Raw genomic sequence first — 20349 nt, forward strand, 5'->3', positions numbered from 1 at the left:
ATGTAAAGCAAATAATTTTTTTATAAAAATATTTGAAAATTTCTGCTTTGAATTTTAGATATTGGGGGTGGTGTATGTAAAATTTTGTTGAAAATTCTTTTTTGATACAAGTTCTCTATGTGTTTCTATATAAGCTACTAAAAACAAACTAGCAAATTATGTAAGAACGTGTACCTGATCTGTCTATTGAGTCAAAATTGTGTGCAGCTACATAGTAAAAAGTGTACTCCTTCAAGTGCATTTTATATTAATATCTTAAAAATTCTAAATTAGAAAGCTTTACAAGAATTTATTTCTTTCCGAACAAGAAACATATTAGATAAAAGAAGTTTCCATTTTCTAAATCTTGGAAATATCTAAAACTGCTTGCTCTAAAACCTTGTACAAACCATTTCCATAATTTGTATGAGACTTAAGTATAAAGTACAAATTCACATTCATTTACAAATAAGTTTGATCGACTGCTCGAAAGTTTTACAATACAAAAGCATATGTTTGTAATTTCAAGGTTATAAACTTAGTACACATATAAACAAATATATTTTTATATAATGCTTGGAATTCAATATAAGTTTTTAAATAACTTAATAAAAATATTTACATGCTTCTTGAGTGCGATATGTCTGTACAAATGCACATAATATTAAAAAGTAATCAAGCTTTGGTTATGTAGCACAAAACTAACAAAAAATTAAATAAAAATAGTCACACAATGAAAACTTGACTTCCCAGAGTTACAAGATAGACAAAATTAACAGCAAAATATAATACATAATTTATTATAAATCCCTAATCTTTTTTTAAAATAATATTTGAGATTACAAGCCTTCCACATTTCTGCGCCCGTTAGTCTCATATATATGTTACTGCAAATTTTAATAACATAGACTGGGAACATTTTTAGAAGTACTATAGGTACAACAAATTAAATGCATTTATATTTCTTAAAGAGCATTTTTTATTCATTTAGCACTTGAGCATTTGCAGTTAAAAAATAATGGCAAGAAAGAAGTTAGTAGAATGGCATTATTCCTTAGATTTAAACTCCTTTATAACTTGAATGTAGAAAGCATTTCATTTATTTTATTACACATTACTTAGAAAATATTAACATTTAAGAAAATAACTTTCTTGACTCAAGTCCTACAGCATTGTGTATATATATATAAAAATAGCAGTCATCAAAACTGAAAAACACAGTCCTTTCATTAACATTTTCAATAGTATTCGAACTATAAATGGAGGACATACATTAAAATACTTGACCACAGACATAACTTTCACATCTTCACAATATACAACCAATTATATAATATATTTCGGGACTTATAACAACACGATCCATATAACAGTTACAATATTAAGTCTACCACATAATGCATACCCGTTTTAAATATACCCGCAATTATATTTTGATTATCATTTCAGTTCACTGAACTTGAAAACTATTTTTAACACTGTATTTATTTATTTATTTGAAAAAATGCAAACTACTTTCTTCGTTTCTAGTTTTGCTATATTATCAAGTTTTTTGTAACTTCATTTTAAGCTGAGTTTAAAGCAAAAATTTCACAGTTGTACTTCCATATGTTTTTACTTTCTTTCATGTTAAGAAATATACGGAAACTTTTTATTATGTTGCAATAATAAATTATCAGCATGACAAATTACACAGTGACGTAAAAGTTATTCTTTGAAACTACAGAAAACTCATTGCTAATTAAGGAATTATGAAAATTCCTACAAATTCTTTTCGAGTTGGTTACATAGGAAGCTTGGAAGTAATCCCAAGCATAATCCAGAATTATATGACCTCGCTTATATATTTTTTGTGCAAAAATACCGATTTTCTTTTTAGCGCAAATTCATTTGAATGAAAAAATAAATTTGGTATCAGGCTAAAAACAAAGATTTGGAACTGGAATGAAGTAACTACTCCAAATTTAAAATGCTTACCTAAAAAAGTTAAATTTTTATTTCTTATCAATATGTAAATTAAGCTGCAAGCTGTGTTTGTCTTACAATTGATATTTGCATAAAATTTCATTAATATCGAACTACAAAAATATTACATTATAGTTAAGATGATATCTATCTGGTGCATACATACATTTACATACATGGATTACATGATACTAGACTTTGATTTTATTTTTTGATTATTTCTTATCATTAGCTACATCTCCCTTGCATTCCATTGCGAGGAATGTGAAACAATTCCAGAAGCGAGAATTTATAAAAATAGAAGACATACACGCGGGAAGGGCAGAACTCCCCCAGTTTTACCCCATAATAGTAACTACCGCTCGGCATGTCTCTTCACATAAAGGCACAAACCCTGACGTCCTGCTGAATAATACATGAGATTGAATTGAGAGTGTTTAATCGCTCGTATGATTAGAAACGCATCCTAAGGATAATAAAACTATTATCATAACCCTCAAGTCAAGATGTTTCTCTCTTGTCAAGCGACATGTTTTCCATGCTCTCCCCCGCTTGCGTTATCGCAGATTCCAAACTCTTTTGAAGAGGAGAGCGAAGAGACTGCTAAAATAAAAAAGCATGCATAGTGATGTCCTGAAGTTGGTTTTTAAACTTGTAAATCTGTGGGAAACGTACAATGCACTTAATTTGAATACAGATACGTGCTTTCTTTCAATAACGTAGCCTTTATAGAAGCGTCGAGAGGGGCAATGCATTAAAATTTCAAGGGAAAGGTGAAAATTTATAACATCTTCCATTCAAATACACACGCACACTTATATATATATATATATGTAAAAAGAGGTCTGATTAATATTTTCATAAATGAATATATCTGAGACATTTCCTTATTTATAATTGTACACCTTTATTATTAAGACTGAAAACCCAGTAATTTTCTTAAAAAAATAAGGAAAAGAAAAAAATACTACCTATTATTAAAACAACTTAAAATAACTAAAAAGTGAAAAAAGACTAAAATAACTAATAAAAGAAAACATAAATCCTTTCATAGGTACTTGCTCTCAGATTATATAATATTGCAAATTTTACTGGCTGCTCTTTCCCACAATCAGAATATATATATATAATCTATATATTCCAGTCTCTCTTTCCCTATATATATATATATATATATAGATTGGAAGTTGATGTGGAAACAGATAATCCGACCAACCATCCATGATGATGAGAATGCCCATTTTACTGTTTTATACACATAAGGAAGGATAGCTGAAGAATTATAATACTTTTGTTCTATGATAAGCAGCCAGGTGAGATGAAAGGGGATGCATGAGAAAATAGTCCCATTTAAACATCATTACTGCTAACGGCAAATATGAGTATTTTTTTAGGGGACAATACAGTATAGAAAGAAAAGGTGAAGTAATTCATGCATACCTCATTTTTCGTGTCACCGATTTCAGTAATTCTCTTGTCTGGCGCGAGTTTCACTGAGCATCAGAATAAAACTGCGACTTGAAACAGAGGAGTAATAAGAATGGATCTAAACGGGTGCCTAGCCTGTTCAGTCAAAGAACAGGAAAAGGGCAAGAATTCCCGACTAAACGGCGAGACAGATCGGTTTCAAATAGTGAGGATCATAAAACCATCAAGCTGTTGGTCTTTCAAATGTCAAAAGTTTCTGCTGTGATGCCGAAAGGCAGGTGATATCTGTCGCCCTGAACCTAAAGGCAAAAGGCTCATTGTCAACCCCTGAAACAACAGAAGGAGAATCGCCTCTCAGTAGAGAAAGGGTAAGAGTTTGAAAAAGAGTAATGGTTTTTGAAACGTCGGTGCAGAAAACGTTCTCGGAGGTGGGTGTGGAAAACCCGTATGGGTGTTCTCGCAGCAATAGACCCCTCTTTGATGGAAATATGGTAGCCCTACGAGTCCAGGAACCCCCTCCAGAAAAGCTGAAGATTAGAGTATCTCCGAAACTTTTCATGTCGTAAATTGAAGGTTTCGGACAGAAAGGGGTGGAAAAGGTAACATCTGGGGTTCACGGACGTTTGACTTTGACAGCCGTCACCAATGCACCAGTTGTGGAATGCCAGTCAAGGAAGGGTTAGAAGCTAAAAAAAATGACTTTTTGAGATTAATCTTTTTCCTTTTTTATCATTGCACCTGGATGTAAAAGAGATTAATTTAAAAAGGACTAAAGGTGTTCCTGCTGTAGGAGATTTTCACTCTTTTCATTTCGATTCCATTTTAAGACATGACAACTTTATTACCCATCCATATTTTTGCAAAGATGTTGAATAAAACTCGGAAAGCCCTTGCACCATTTGTAGCATAAAAAGTAATTTTGAAATACATATTATATATATATATATATATAACATAAATTTGGATATTTGCTTATACTTTTCTGAGGTTTTCGTGAATTCTTCCCCAACTTGGTATATCACTTTTTCCTTACATAAAAGAAGAAAATCTTATTTAAACACAAAGGAATAGTAAAAGTAGTTTCTATTTAATAATTTTAAAAATTCTTGTCTTTAAATTCAGCATTAATCTCCCAAAGTTTATTTCTAAAAACTTAATTTTTGCTTATTTAGAGTTTCGCATAGGCAGATTTTTACTGCAGCAAAGAAGTTTTCAGAAATGTAGTTTTTAGTGCAAAACAAAAAAGAATAACAAGCATAAAAGTGATTAAATTGTCCTTCGCTCTAAACTATTTCTCTGTAATTTTTTTCTTTCGGTTATATTTCAGTGGATAGTTTTTTTTTTTTTTTTTTCTTTTTTTCTGCCTTTTCTTTTTTTTCCTGACAAATCAATAAATTGTTATACGTTTTGTCCATTACATTTCCAGGTAACTGTTTAAATAAATATCAGTATACTTTAATAAAGTTCGTATTTTTAAAAGAATTAACTTAATTATGGACTAGAATATATGCAAATTTTTACTCAGCTTTTCTCTCTTTTAGTAATGATTTTGCATAAATGATGCTTCACGAACGATGTAGTCTTACACGAGTCCTGCTTACCATTTCTATGCACATCACAGAATACTAATAACATTAACTGAAAATTTCCAGAAACATTTCAATCTGAGTATGACAAAAACCTGCAGTGTTATAAAAAAACAAAGCAATCTAACTCATATTGCTAATGATATGAACATTGCCAATGGAAGAGTATGTTAAGTAATTAAAGATTCTCGCTGATGGTGAATAAAAAGAAGCCCTTCTTTAGTTTGGAGTCTGCGGTGACTATGGTGCTCATTGATATTCATAGCACTTTCTTTGGCGTGAAGTGATTCAGGAACATCTGATGAATTGCTATTTTGATTATTAATTTGATTGATAGGACTAGTCATGGAACTAGAAGTTGGTGAAGGAAATTTATTCTCTTTTTTGGCTTTCATGCGCCGATTCTGGAACCAAATTTTGATTTGTCTTTCTGTAAGACCCAGTGTGTGGGCAATTTCAATACGGCGTCTTCTAGTTAAGTACCGGTTGAAGTGGAACTCCTTTTCTAGTTCAAGAGTCTGGTAACGAGTATATGTTTGGCGACTTCGTTTTGGACCCGGATTAGAATCTGAAAGTAAAAAAAAAAATATATATATATATATATATATAACTTAATTATAATTATTTGGCAAGCTATAAATAACATATGCAACACTGCATAATAAAAACCGAAACTGTTATGAGCACCCAAGTCTCTAATAGTATCATTTCATTCAACATTTTACCCAGTTCCTTAAAATGGCACTTTTAACATTTTCCATGAAGCAATCAATTCTAAAATATATTTATTGATACACACGTATATGCATACGTATGGAAAAATAAAAGATATAATCTTTTTCATTATATCTTTTAAAGTCTATACTTTAAAAGATATAATGAAAAAGAGTTATAAAACTGACTTTTCAAAACTGTATTAGTTTATATATACTATTACTATTAGTTATACACACTATTTCAAAACTATGAACCTCTAATAGAATTTCTTGTTTCCTCAGTTAAGCCGCGTTACATTTAAACGACTCTAAAATGATAAGAGGGTAATAAATTCTAAGGGTTACTTTTCTAAAACGCTTTACGAAATGTATTTCAAAAGAGTTGACATCAAAGATAGGATTCCATGCGAAAATCGTCCGTTAGGAAAAGACAAAAGAATGTTAGAGATTTCTAACAATCAACTCCGGTTCATTGTAGAAGCACAATACCGTGGTGCATCTAACAGAATGTACCCAGCAGAACAAAGGGAAGTAATGAACTTCATTAGTTTACTTAATCAATCCGTCTTCTAACTTTATCCCCAACTCGTGTATCTTGATTTTAAGACGAGAAGCGGGAGGTCGATAGTGTGGTTGCTTCGGCGTTAGCTTGCTGTTCTTAGACTTTTCTTTAAATAGGGAGTCTAGTATATCGAATACAGATTATTTATATTGAATGAATTCTTTCAGATTCTAAAACAGATGTAAATCCTTTCTTCACATTATTTGAAGGCAAGAAGTTCTAGGAGCATTTTTTTTATAAGAAAAGTTTGAAATGTAAAAGTAAGTGTCTGGCAATAAGAAGTATTTTGCACTCTTTAAAAAATTAATCTGAGTTGTAATTAATTGAGCAGGAAATGCTTGGTATGAAGTAAGATGGGAAACATCTTTCGAAAGCTAGAAATGAAAATATCGACCAAATCTCTAAGAAGTTTTCTCATTTAAAATTTAAGATTTCGAAAAAAAATTGAAAATTTTTGGTAGAAATATCAGAGCCTGCAGTAGTAATTCTGATATTTTGAGTTAGGCAGCGAGTGGAGTGCACTTTCTTTTCATATTTAAGAAATATTAGGGTTCCTGCGAACATTTAAAATGATTTAAGCTCTAAGGCTGCCATTTATTTTCATAGACAATAATTTGATGATTGCACTGCAAATCTTAAACTTTAATGATAAACGAATTTTTCTGTTTGAAATATCAGAAGTTCATAAAAGTAGGAACTTTTGATATTTCTCTTTAAAGATACGTGCTTGTTTCTATAAAACTATTTCCCCAGTTTTACACAGAAATATCTTTCAACAGCTAAATTAATTAATCCAAATGTTCTTCATGAGTGAAAATATAATTGTTAAATATAGGAGCTGTTGCTCGCAAAGTACACTTTTGGAAGAAAGTTATTGTCGTTTTCTACCTCTTTTCTTAATGTAATTAAGTATGATAGTACATGCTTAAATTTCGAAAATCTGTCGTAAAGTTATATTTGCAGTTTGAGATTAATTGTATGATAGTAAACCTGAATGTCTGAAAATAAACAACTGTGAGCATTAGAGAGAGGAATGAAAAAAATATTGATGTGAAAACATATGCTTGTCAATGTAGCGGTCCAAGAATAATCCTAGACCAGAGCATCAACCGGGATCTCGGATAAATGATTCAGGGTTAATTAAGTGAATAAATTAAAATTCATTCAGATTAGTGGCATTCGCTTTCATCCGAGTTAAGTTAAGCTAATAATACTTTTAGAATTGCGAAAAAAAAGTATGCATTTCCAAACAGTAGTTGAGGAAAATGAGTCCATATTATGAAAATAATGATTGAAAAATATTAATTCTAATATATACATTCCGCATTGTATATATTAGAATTTTTTTAAATTTTAGGTAGCTCCTGCATTAAATATTCCATAAAATTCAAACGCGCATTTGCCAATAATTGTGCAAAATTTGTTGAATTACTAAATTTTTTTAAGGTAAAAATTCATACCTGAACGAAACTATTTAATGGTAACAAATGCAGCAATTTAGTACTAACTATACAATATCTTTAATAGTAAGATGACGACTTTCTTTATAGACTCATTTCGCTACAAATTTCAAACCACGCAGTTTATTTTCTTAAAAATGCTTTAGTTTCTTTCTTTTAAAGTAAATAATTGAGAATTAAAATTTGCCTATAGCCTGTTGAAGATAAAAGAATACATTTTTCTATCACTTGCTTAATGGCAATGCTGTTCAGATTCCACTGAAGGAATAACGATTTTAGAGCAAAAAAACTGTCCCTTAGTTCCGCATATTCAAAATCACAAGTTACCTTTACACCGGAAGACTTTCAGCTCCATGATGACAATAGACTCAATCAAAAATTTTGCCTATGTCATCTATTTTCATCTGCATCTATACGTACACATACATAGACGTGTTCTTTATGTATGTGAAGAGAAAGAGACTAAACCAAAAACCCGTTAGGAGTAAATTTGCAACTTCATTTTAACATTCTTCACAAGTTCATTTATTTTCCTTATGAGTAAGGTTAATTTGATGGCAGCAAAACACACATGGGCTTTCAAGTCCTGTGAAAAGTGTTTCCAGCAGGTTCCCTTCCTTCTGTATCTTATTTACCCTGCAAACGAAGAAAATCACAAAACAATTCGGGCATTCTTCGTCCCCTGAGAATATGTGACTCCAGTACCTTATGTTCAATTGTTTAACCCATTCATGTTTCTTACAAAAGTGACATAAATATGTTGTATTCATCTAAAAAAGATATTATGAATCATATTGAAAATATATTCCAAAAAACGCGCTTCTATTCCGCATTGTATATATTATGATAAATGGAGATCATGAAATCTGTCACTGGAACTCCTTTTAGTTCTTGATTATCTTGATTTGGTGTCTTTAAATTTTATTATTCTCTCTGATACTGTTAATGATAAGGTTTGAACTTTTTCAGCTAGCATATAACGAAGAAATCCCAAATGAAATGACCTACCGAAGACTTGGTATGAACATTCCCTAGATTACCTAGTACACAATTTAACAATCTTCATTTTTATGCAGTTAATCACATAAAGCATTTGCATATGTACATGCTTCATTTTGATACATGAACATACTTAATCACTTGTTTTTGATTTTTTGTTTCGATTCATAAAATGTATGTACTTATTACTATGAAATTACGTGTATAGGAGTAAAAAAAACTTTCTCAGTTTTGAGTAATAATGGAAAGAGATAAAAATTAGATTTAAGAAATACAGAATATTTTCTCTAAAATTAATCACTTTTTAACACGATTATCCGCTTTTTATTTTACTCTCCATAAACAGATAGTACATCGAAATCCCAGCTCTTGATAATTAAGAAATCTTAATTAATGGTAAGAACATTCCATTCAGTTCCAGTGAATTAATTATGCCGCATCTAGATCATCAATTTACATCATCTTAACGACATAACATTTTTATATCACCTTAATGAGGTAAATCAAGCATAAAACGAATATAGTTATAGGTAAATGTTTTTCTAGAAGTATAGATGTTAAATGGCCCAAAATCTGGAAACATTTTCTAGCATCGTGAAAAAACTAAACTTAACAACAACAAAAAAAAAAAAAAAAAAAAAAAAAAAAAGTAGAATAAAGATATTTTTAGCATCTAACTATAATTATAAATATATCTGTTTTCGGCGCCTTTTCTGACAAATTTAATAAATATGTTTTTTCCATTACTAGAAATGAGCCTCAGATGGAATGCTTCGTATCTAGAATTACAGTAGAGACTGGTCTTTTTTCTTATTATTACATATAATCTCATAGCTGATATACCAAATTATTCAAAAGAATGCTTCATAAATACTGTTTGCAATTTATATATAGCAACTAAATTCAATAGAACTGTTTGCATAAAATATTACTCATTTGTAATCTGAATGCGAATCTGATATATATGACACGCTGATGAGAGTTTTATTGATTATGAAAGAAATATTTACTCATGAAAATAACTTTGATTGTTCTGAAATCCGCAACCGTCGTTTTTGGTTAAACTGTTTGGTTCATTAGGAGATTTCGGATTTCAACGAAATCTTATTATTTTGCTTTCTAGTTCAAAGAAGGGAAGATTGATGTATCGATCACAGATCTTCTTTCTTATTGCAGCCATGCCATTCCCAGAATTCTAGTGTCTCATTTCAATCAATTAATTTTCATGAGTTTATCCGACGTTCGCAGTCTTTTCCGAGAGTTACAGTTTATTTGGAGGATTTGGGGAAAGCTTCTGCCTATTACTTTACCCAAATTAAATTATAATGAAGATTTCAAATGTCATTGTTGAAAATAAGTTTTAAAATAAATTAATTCAAAATGTGGCTCAAGTTGTTGAATTCTCTATAAATTTATTTTTGAAATGATAGGTCACAAGTCTTCTGCTCAATATTGGCTCAATTATACACCATTTTTGCTAGCCTCCTCCTTTCTATATTAATTTTACAGCTTAATATAAAGAAAAGAAAAATGCTGTTTCTGAAGAAAAAGACCAAAGAAAGAACTCATCATACTTGAAAGCTTATGCACATATATATACATATACATATAATATTTAATTATAAAATTAAGAGTACCTAAATTATATGTAATAAAGCTTGAAGGGCACGCCATACATTAGGGAAAAAATTATGTAAGTACGCTATAGGATGTCTGCAAGTTTCCTTACTTAAACAAAGAAGAATCTTTACAAGATATTATCTAGTTTATGACGATTTGCTTTCAGAGGAAAAAATTTTGCATGACGAAAGAGATAATAAAATTATAAATAAGACACTTCAATTTTTATTCTATTTTTAAATTAAGAACTTGAATTCCACAAGCATTTCCTGAATTCTCGAAACTAAGCTTTAGTACATATTTAAAAAAAAAAAAAAAGAAAAGAAAAGAAATTAGCTCCATTAAAGAAAACAGGAAGCTACTGATTATGCTTAGATTATTATTTCATTAATATTTATTCTAGGAATTTAGCAATACATTTCGTCAATATTTCGCCCATTATCATTTGAATTTTATGGGAAGTCGAAAGGGAAGAAGCTATAGTGCTATATTTTTAAGCAAACGTACTTCTTTGCCGTAAGCTTTTTTTTTTTTTTAAATATTAATATTTTAACAAAGAAAATGTTAAAATAGTTAACATTTTCCTTACTAATTTTTTAACATGGTCTTTGAATTTCATTATTTACTAAGTTATTAGTCTCATGTCATTTTATAATAAAAATCATCACCAATTACAGGTATCCCTGTTGTAACAAGGTTTTCTACAACACGAGGTTTCGTTACGTTAAGAAAATTACGTAAACCCTCGTATAACACTGCAACACGGTTTCATTCTGGCACATTAACGAATTTGCATAAAACTTTTCTAAAATTTTACGTATGTACATATTTCGATAACACGATTTTTAGCCTAAACATTATTTACAAAGTTAAATTACGTGCTATGCCCTGTTTTACTGTGTGCAGTACACAGTAAAATATACTTATATATACGTCCAGAAACAGAATAAATTCCAGGAATATCCTCATTCTTTCATAATTCTTACTCTCTCACATTCTTCATATTTTTTTTTGAAATTCAATCTTGCCCGTCATTTACACAAAAGCATCTTGTGCTCCAAGTGACCTGTATGAACAAACTTCATAAATTACGTAATTGTGATTTTAGAAAAACGTTTTGGGTTTGGTTTGGTTTATTCGGTTACGACAAAGCACTCGAGGGCTACCTGCCTAAGGAAGGACGCCTTCGTGGATAACTGTCTAAGGGAAACTGGCTTGTATACAAGTTACACATGGGAAAAAGCACGAAAACGCCCATGCAGCCAGTCCGTTCGCGAGATTCGAACCTCGGACAGAACTGCCATTCTTCGCCGACATTACCGCTCAGCCGCTGGTGGGCCAACTTTTTGGTTATGTGTTCCCAATTATCCTTTCCGTTTTTAGAAGTAATTATTGCGAAATTATATATCAGTTCTACTATGTCTGAAAGTAAAAATTCAACTTTTAAAAGAAAATTTATTCGTTGGAGATGAAAATGCAAATTTTGAATCGTTTGTTAAAAGGCGTAAAGTCATCTGACGTTGCAAAAAATCTGAACTTAAATGAGGCAACAGCGAGAACCATTAAAAAACATTTTCTTTTTTAAAGTTTTCGGAACGCATCCTTCTTTTTTTGTGTTTATTATTAGTCTAACACGGTTTCACACAAGATACCATGGTTTCGCACAACGCGGTATTTTCTTGTAAACTGTCTACTGTGTTAGGGCTGTCTGTGCTACATTTAATTAAATCACGAAATTGAAAAAAAAAGAAAAAAAAAAGGGGGGGCAGTGTTCATAACATATTGTTTGCTTATAAATATTTATACATAGTATATTATTTAATATTTATGCATCCATTTGTTACTCTCTAACTATCTTCTTCAAATTTTGCCTACATCTAGACTCAAAGATCATGTTTGCAAGAAATTATTTGTATAGATTTAAGAATTGCGTAGATGATAAATTGCACTTCAAGCGGTTGTGTTATTATTTTTAATACGGTTAACTTCTATCGTGCTCACATGTTTTGAGTTACACAATTCTGGGAATAGAATGTAAGTGGTAGCTTTAAAAATAAGTGTTGTTCGAGTTTCTCCGATTCTTAAGAATAGCTTCAGTTAACAGCTTTTAGTTTTTTAGCTCTCAAAACCACACAAATAAAAATGTCGAAGGAACTAAATTGCAGTTAGAGGAGTAGAAATCATTAGCTACATTCCTATCCATTGCGCTGTTTGCAAAGTCCATTTCGTTATTTATCTCAGGTTTGAATGGCACTTTACTCATTTCGTTGAAATGTAATGATAGGAACATGGAAAAAAGAAAGCGTACACGAAAGGGGGAAAAAAGCCTGTTAGAATGGGGGAATGTAGCCTAGATAATAACAGCCTTACTAGAAATGACCTGAATCATATTTGATGAAATCTTTCCAGCTGTGATGGATTGTAAAAGAATGTACCTCAAAACGAGTTTATCTAAGTGCACTGTCCGTGTTTTTTTAACTATATATACCGGTAATGGTTAGTTTATATTTTGAAAAAGTGATAAAAGTAAAGAAGTAATGATCTGCAAATAAAAAAAAAATTAAAAATTTAAAAAAAAAAATTGTATGTGAATTCAAATTTTGGGGACATTTTTTTAACTAATAATATTTGAAAATTTTACTATCTATACGGGAGATAAACTTCTCCATATTGATGGTGCTGTTTTTCAATAAATACAATATTTTAAATTTTAAATAACTTTTATTCTTGTGACATACTAATATGCACTGACATATCATCAGAATTATGATAAACTTTCATTTATTATCTTTCTTAGTTTTCTCAAATTCAGAGCTAGGAGCTATACTCTGAGCTAACAAATTACATGTTTGTTTAAAAAGAGTTCCGTAAAGATGATACCTGAGATCTTATAGAAGCATTTAACAATCTATTAAATAAATGATGTGGAAAATTTGCATTTTTCATGCGCCTTCATGGGTGTTAATCTATGGAAAATACTAATCTTAGTTTATTAGGTATTAAAATGTGCAAAACATTAAATAAAAAAAAATGCTCCTCTCGTAGTTTTAGTTTCAGTTCGTACAGGTTTGTACTCATGATCAACACTTTCAAGCCCCATAATCTAACGTCAAAACATGTTTTACTTCATTTGTACACACTGTTGTGATGTATGTTGTACTTCCTTGTTGTACTTCGTGCTAGAAATTTTCTGTTGTAGCTGTCAAATCCATTCAGTTGCATAAGAGCAGACTTCTTAAGGTCTTCATTAGTCGAGAAGGATAAGTGGCAGATGCAATAGCAATTTGTTGCGTTGCACTTGCTTAATTGCAACGAAAAGATGAATTGCGACAAAACTATTTTAAGCACAAGAAAACATTGTCACATCATTATTTAAAAAATGGGGATGCCCCGAGGGAAAACTTTTCTGGAGGATTTTCTAGAGATGTCTGTTCTGAATTTCACTTATATTAAAAATTCATAGCATTGCTTAAAATGACGAAGGAAAAAAATTAAAACATTTGCTCAGCAAGATAGAATTCGAGAGGTTTTGATTCGAGTTGGGGGTTTTGTATCTAAATCACAAATTTCTTCTGAAATAGCAGGCTTTTCGATGTTACAGGTGTTTTGATAAAGCAGTTTACCTTACCTCTCCTTTTGAGATCTGAGTACTCATTCATAGTGTCTTATGTGAAATAAAGCAAGGAGATCACTCCAAAGAAATTTAGTATCTTAATAGCGTAAGGTTAGAATAAAACGCACTCACCTTTAAATTCTGCATATTAGACTTCTGAAGACTTCACGTCGACATGCACTTCGTGACATAAGAAATGAGAGGTTGCAATTACAGTAACGTTTGACTAACACTATTCACAAGTTACTTTGAAAACTAGCCTACTTATGTTTGCCTATACCAATAGTACATATTTCAACAAATAAATTTGATCTTCATATTCATTTACACTAATGATTACACTTTTTGCCACCTAATGAAGACAAGGACAATTTGTCTCTCTCATTCGATAGAGATGAATTACATATCATTGGAAGGGAGGATTGCTATAGATATATTGCACTTAAAATTTTAGCATTTTGGAAGTTGGACAATGTAATATGCTTACCCATTCTTCATTTGTGGCTTGTATCGGCAAATTTTTATTGTAAGTCATAAAAAGAATTAAGTATGCTTCACCTCGACGAAGAAATGCAATGAATGCTGCTAGCAGATTTTGAAACTATTTCAGAAACAAAATTATGCATTATAAATCTGTGTTTAAATGACCAAATAAAATGGTGCTGACATTTCACAGTTTGTAGCAATCTTAGAGGATACCACAGATTTTATTGCATCAATAAATATTCATTAGGTAAGATGGCTTACTGAAATAAAAGGCGGAATAATTCCTGTATGCTTCCTTCCTATTCAGAATCACAATGTTTAAAGAAACTAATCCAAAAATATGATTGATCTGTGTAAAGGTAAGCATAGCAAATCGGTAAGCAGCTACGTTTCTGAGAATGACAGATTCGACTTTTATTTGTAGTTGAGTATCTTCGTTATACATCATTCGCTACCTGTTCAATTAAAGGATCGATAACAGAGATTCAGCAGAGATTACAGCATACCAAAAAAATTGTTAAAAGATCAATTGATGATACAGTTCTTCAGTCAAGAGACATCAGTTTCAGATTTTTTTCGATTAGATGAAAATAAAAAGGTGGTAATGTTTTAGTATGAAAAAACCTCTAATATTTATAAAAAGCGACAGGAAACTAGCGGGGCGGTAAATTGGATTATCTTTAAGCGAAATGTAGAGCACAGTGACAAACAGCAAAATAACATTTAACTATTAAATCACTATAATAAATACAAATATGCAAAGCTTTAAAAGTAATAATATTTATTTGCATTCTTATGGGTATAAATAAAAAACATGTTAGAAGTAAAAACTTAACCGGATAATGAATTTTAGATTTTACTGCACTGACAGAAATAATAGTCTCAGTTGATGATTAAATGACACTGAAATGAAAGATGAAAGCCCAAGTTCGTATTCCCCTCCCGCATAACTTCTTTAATTTCTAAATATGGATCGAATTAGCATTAACTGGGAAGTACATTTTGCATTACTCAACAAAACATAAGAGCAATAGAGTAATTTGAAACTAAAAATGTGGTGGGTTTTAAAACCGATTTTCGAGAAATGTTTACAAGGAATTTTCTTACTATTTCTCACCACTCCCTACACACACATAGAAGAAAACTCACACTATCAAGCTGGACTGGCATGCTTTTAAACTGGAAGGTTTTGGAAAGAATGTAATTGCATATTTTTCTAAATAAAATATGTTGTTATTTCCGGAAGGTTTTTTTTTCAGTGCAACAAGCGATTTATTTAAAGGTTTCGTATTATAAAAAAATGACATATTTTCATGTAGATACAGAAAATGAATAGATACAAAATAAGTAGATAGATACAGAATAAGAAAATGAGATAATTAACTTCAGGAGTTTATTCCTTTCCCTTTTTTATTGCGTAAATACCATTACTTCTTAATAAAAATTTAGCTTTGTGTAAAAAACTATTCATGCACCCCCCCCCAAATTCTTTTTTTAAGTAGTTTATGAAACATAACTTCCATACGTTTAATTTCCATACAAAATAAAAAAGCGCATGCAATTATAAATGACATAATTATAACCTGGTATATTTACACATCTTTTACAACTAGATATATTCACACATACATTTGAAGGTTACGTTATTAAAGCTTAGAAATTTAAGATACAGCTTTAGACTACTTAATCAATACAGGTAGATATTCATGATTTCAAGCAATCTAATAATTTAAATCTGTAAAATTACCAAATACGACAAACCCGTATAAATCACAAGTTCCACTGTGGAATTTGTTTCCTCATGTGATTTAAATACCTAAATAAATTAAATAGCCTATGCTTTAATTATTTGCACATTATTACATTATTGTATTCACTTCTGAAATTGATTAATTTACCCCAGACTGACTTCAGAGATTTAAAGCAAATTAAAATCGATATTTACGCAAATGCGTGTCAAAACGTAGTTTAAATATTTGCATGCTAGTTTAAACTTTGGAAATTGAATTCCTGATGAAAATTATCTTAAACAGAAAGCTGCTGATATTTCAATTTTTCAGTGCATATGCATCTTTAAATCTGGTTCCCAGTCTTTATTAGAATTCAAAAAGTTAGTTTAGAGATTTAAACAGAAAGAATAATGAAAAGCAGAAAATTTCCTTATTGATTCCATATAAAATTTACTTTAATTCTCAGCAATTCAGGATTAAAAATATATGAAAGGGGGGAGGGAAATAAGCATACAACAAATGGAATGCATATACTTATCTTTATAACATTTTATGTTACATTTGCAAAGTTTATTCAAAATAGATGAAAAATGGAAGTGAACCCCTAATCCCCCTAAATCGGAGTTTGCTTATTACGATGCAGACTTACTTACAGTATTAATAAAGTGAACAGAAAGACAGAACTTTAATCATGCTTTTTACTAGTGTGCTTAGGTTAATTGATGATAATGCCATTTTCGAAATTTTTACATTTTCATTTCATTCATTCTGATGTCCCCCCCTCTTTCGACAGGAGAGACTTCATTTATTTTCTTTTCTTCGGTTTTCTTGTGATTTATGCTTTATTCTTTTACAATATCCCGGGCTAACTTCCTTCTTTTGCAGCCTTTTCGTCTGGACTTTTTTTTCCCCCTTTCTATTCGGCTTACATTTTCTTCATGAAAGAAAGATACTGCGATGCTTTGGATAATGACAGTGATGTCGGTGACAAAATTCTTATTAAAGCATTTGATCATGTTTATGAATCTCTAATCAAAAGGTGGTAAATATAAAGAAAAATAATTTGCTGACTTAAATAGTGTCTTCTTACATTTCAAGCCCGTAATTTACAGTATTTAAGAATGTTAAGATAAAATCTGGCCAGGCAAATCATACCTTTTAATGATCATTGGGAGATTTTAATTTCAAAAGTAATAACTACTTCCATATGTCAAGGCAGCTGTTTCAATAATAAATACTGTAGAATTAACAATCAAGTATCTGCGTAAGCATAATATGCCACCCATACAGTATCAGAAACGCGTGGAGTCGATACAGATTCTCATTATTAAGAGCGCAACACCTCCGCGAGGGGAACCACGTGATTAACTGCATGAACGAATACCGTTATGTGCAATGACATCTGCTGAATTTACATTACCTTGAAAACCCCATAATTAGGAGAGATGAATAAAATTAAATTATTCCACCACTTACCTGCATGTGATTTCATCCAAGGATAGAGATTTTTCGTTGGATTTGGAATATGTTTTTGTCCAGTCGCCGGGGAACTACTTAAAGCAGGTGACTCCACAACTCTCGTGTTGTTACTTTCTGATGCACGTGGAACTACTGAAGCAGGAAGTTCATACTGGTTTGTAGCCGGCGGGGTATAAGAAGGCGAGATCATTTTACAGTTGTAATAGTCTCCCGTTTCAGTGGCATCCCCATTATTTATTAAATCTGTCCTATATTGTACAACACCTGCCTGTTGATTATAAAAATTTTGATTGCAGTGATTTGAATCAAATGGGTGTTGAGATAAAGCCGCGTTTGCTATGTGGCCGTATCTAGGGGTGCCGGCTAGGCATGTGAGATCATACGGTGGTGTCTTGTCCGGTTGCGGGGGAGTCAAAGTGCAGGGTACGTCGAGACGGACTGAACTGTACGGTTGGTGATACCGTGAGTACGGCGACGTATACTGGTGAGAATAACTTTCGTATTCCGGATATTTAGAACCATGCAGGTAAAATTGTGGATCGTGTTCCATACCATTTGTGAAATTATTCGCAGAATTATTGCTGTAGGAAGAAGTCATATTGTCGGGTGAGGCGCGTGGATGATTTGTGATTCGTCTCTGTACCTCGCGCGTTCATCCTCGCCTTCCCTCGCCATAATCATATTCAGTGAAAACAACATCACGTGACGGCCACTGACCAATCCGAAGGCGACGAGCCGGCGTGTCACTCAGGGAAGACCACGGTTGTTTGCCAGTGACAGGATCAGATGGAAAAGCTGCGATTTTTCCCCAATCCCTTTTCTTTCGGGGGGACAACAACGATGCTTAAACATGCATTCCCCCGAATATCCTCCCCCTCGTTTCACTTCGCCGCTGATTCATACAATCGCTGAGGTGTTGAAAGGGTTTCACATGAGCGCTTCATTTTGTTTTTAGCCCGTAAATGCACTTGCTCTTTTTTTAACCCTCAGTGGGTGGCCCTCCTTTTTTAGTATTTTTCTCTTATGGTTAGGTTTCTTAGCGGTTTTTCCCAGCATAGTCGGCAGTCTTTTCCAAGTCTCGGGGAATTTTTTTTTTTTTTTTTTTTGGTTTGTTTCCTTTTTAGATGACTTGTTTCCTATAGAGCATAAAGTCTGCGATAGTAAAAACTCAGGTAAAATATAACGGGAACAATCCTTAAATACGGTTTTGAAAATAAGCGGATTTTATATTTAAAATGTTTGGCCAAATATTACTGTCAATAATAACTGACATTGTTCTCTTGATTTTTAAGCAGTTGCTACATCAACGTTTTTAATTCTTAAGGACACTACCAGATACCTGATAAAGGTCTACAATTTTTTCATGCATGAAATTCGAAAATATTTATTCAAGAATTTTCCTTATTTTTATTTCATGAATTTTCGAATATCTATAATTTTATTTATTTGGTCGATTATTCGCTTCTCAGATTTTAGTATCAAAATCATATCATATTAGAAGAAAATGATAAGAATTGTGTTATTTTCTACCTCCACTTTATTAATGTCTGCAAAGTCAGCTCTGTAATATTCGTGATATAAACTTTGTAATTTTTTAGTTATATAGGATGAAATATAATTAGCAGTCTAAAGTAAAACTATTGCTCAATATAGTTGTTAATGATAATCATTTAAGAGAAGGCGTCTTTATCGGATGTAAAAGAACAAAGTTGTTCTCTTTTTATTTAGAATCTGTAGATGACCAACGCAAGTCAAAATTTAAACTAGGAATATCTAAGACATTATTATGTAAAGAATTCTTTGGAAAGGAAATATATAATTATTTTGCCGCATGCTGTAAAGAAACGAAGTGACTCGGTAGCAGTCTATATAAAATACGGTGAAAAAGCATTATTTATTATTACAATAAATCTGCAGAATATACGAAAAAAATATTAATTTGATATAAGATAAATTAAATGATTTTCGAATTATATAAGATAACTATATTATTAAAAAATAAAGAATTACTTTATTAGGAAACACACTTATTGCTTTTATACCGCGCAGTTTAAAGGGCAGTTATGGATTGATTAACTGAAAGATATTTTGCTTTACCAAATGGTTGCACTTGTATGTAAAATGATAAATGTAAGAGTCCAAAAAGTTTTAAAAGAATCTTTCAATTTTTTTTTTTTTTTTTTTTTTTACATTAATACTTATATTTGCACCTATATAGCTGTATCTATTGCTATATCTCTATGTCTACATATGTACAAATAATACTAAGACAAATAAAATATCTATAATTAAAACTGCTTTTATGTATATATGCGTACATGTGTATGCATAATAAAATAGATTAGATAGTTTTAAAGCTACAAATGATTTAAATTCATCATGTTTCATAATATTTGTTTTATTTATTATTGATAGAAATACAGTTCCTTATAAATGGAGTATAGTAAATGAGTGATTGGATACATAAGCAGTGATAATTTTATAAGCTGAATTAATAGACGTGCATTTAATTTAAAACTTCAGAAATCCAAGAAATGTTTAGCTCTAAACATAAGTCATCTCAGAAATTTAAGAATTAAATTTTTCAGACAAAGTATCATTGAACAATTTAAAGGAACAATATTTCCAAATCTCATATTATTTGCTTCTGCAACACTGTATTTCTGATAGAAATGTGGAATAATTGACATGAATCTTTCTGCAGGGTCATGTTTTTATCATCTGTT

At 31.1% G+C, this 20349-nt stretch overlaps 1 protein-coding gene across 2 annotated transcripts in view; it reads right to left on the reverse strand.

Annotated features, from left to right (window-relative positions):
* Nucleotides 1–230: 230 nt before the first annotated feature.
* LOC118203926 (uncharacterized) overlaps nt 231–20349 on the reverse strand; it is a 69180-nt gene continuing 49061 nt past the window's right edge. The window contains exons 1-2 of one of the 2 annotated variants that reach the window (XM_035376242.2): nt 17621–18382; nt 231–5526 (exon numbers count right to left, since the gene is read on the reverse strand). In XM_035376242.2, the coding sequence (XP_035232133.1) occupies nt 5129–5526; nt 17621–18221 (999 nt within the window). In that variant the 5' untranslated portion in view covers nt 18222–18382 and the 3' untranslated portion in view covers nt 231–5128. Of the gene's footprint in view, nt 5527–17620; nt 18383–20349 lie in introns of those variants that run through there. The other variant, XR_004760680.2, reaches the window with a different exon arrangement.

The sequence above is a fragment of the Stegodyphus dumicola genome, chromosome X1 (genome assembly GCF_044657685.1).
Source record: "Stegodyphus dumicola isolate Sdum_Otavi_A_Nest chromosome X1, ASM4465768v1".
Lineage (NCBI taxonomy): Eukaryota > Metazoa > Arthropoda > Arachnida > Araneae > Eresidae > Stegodyphus > Stegodyphus dumicola.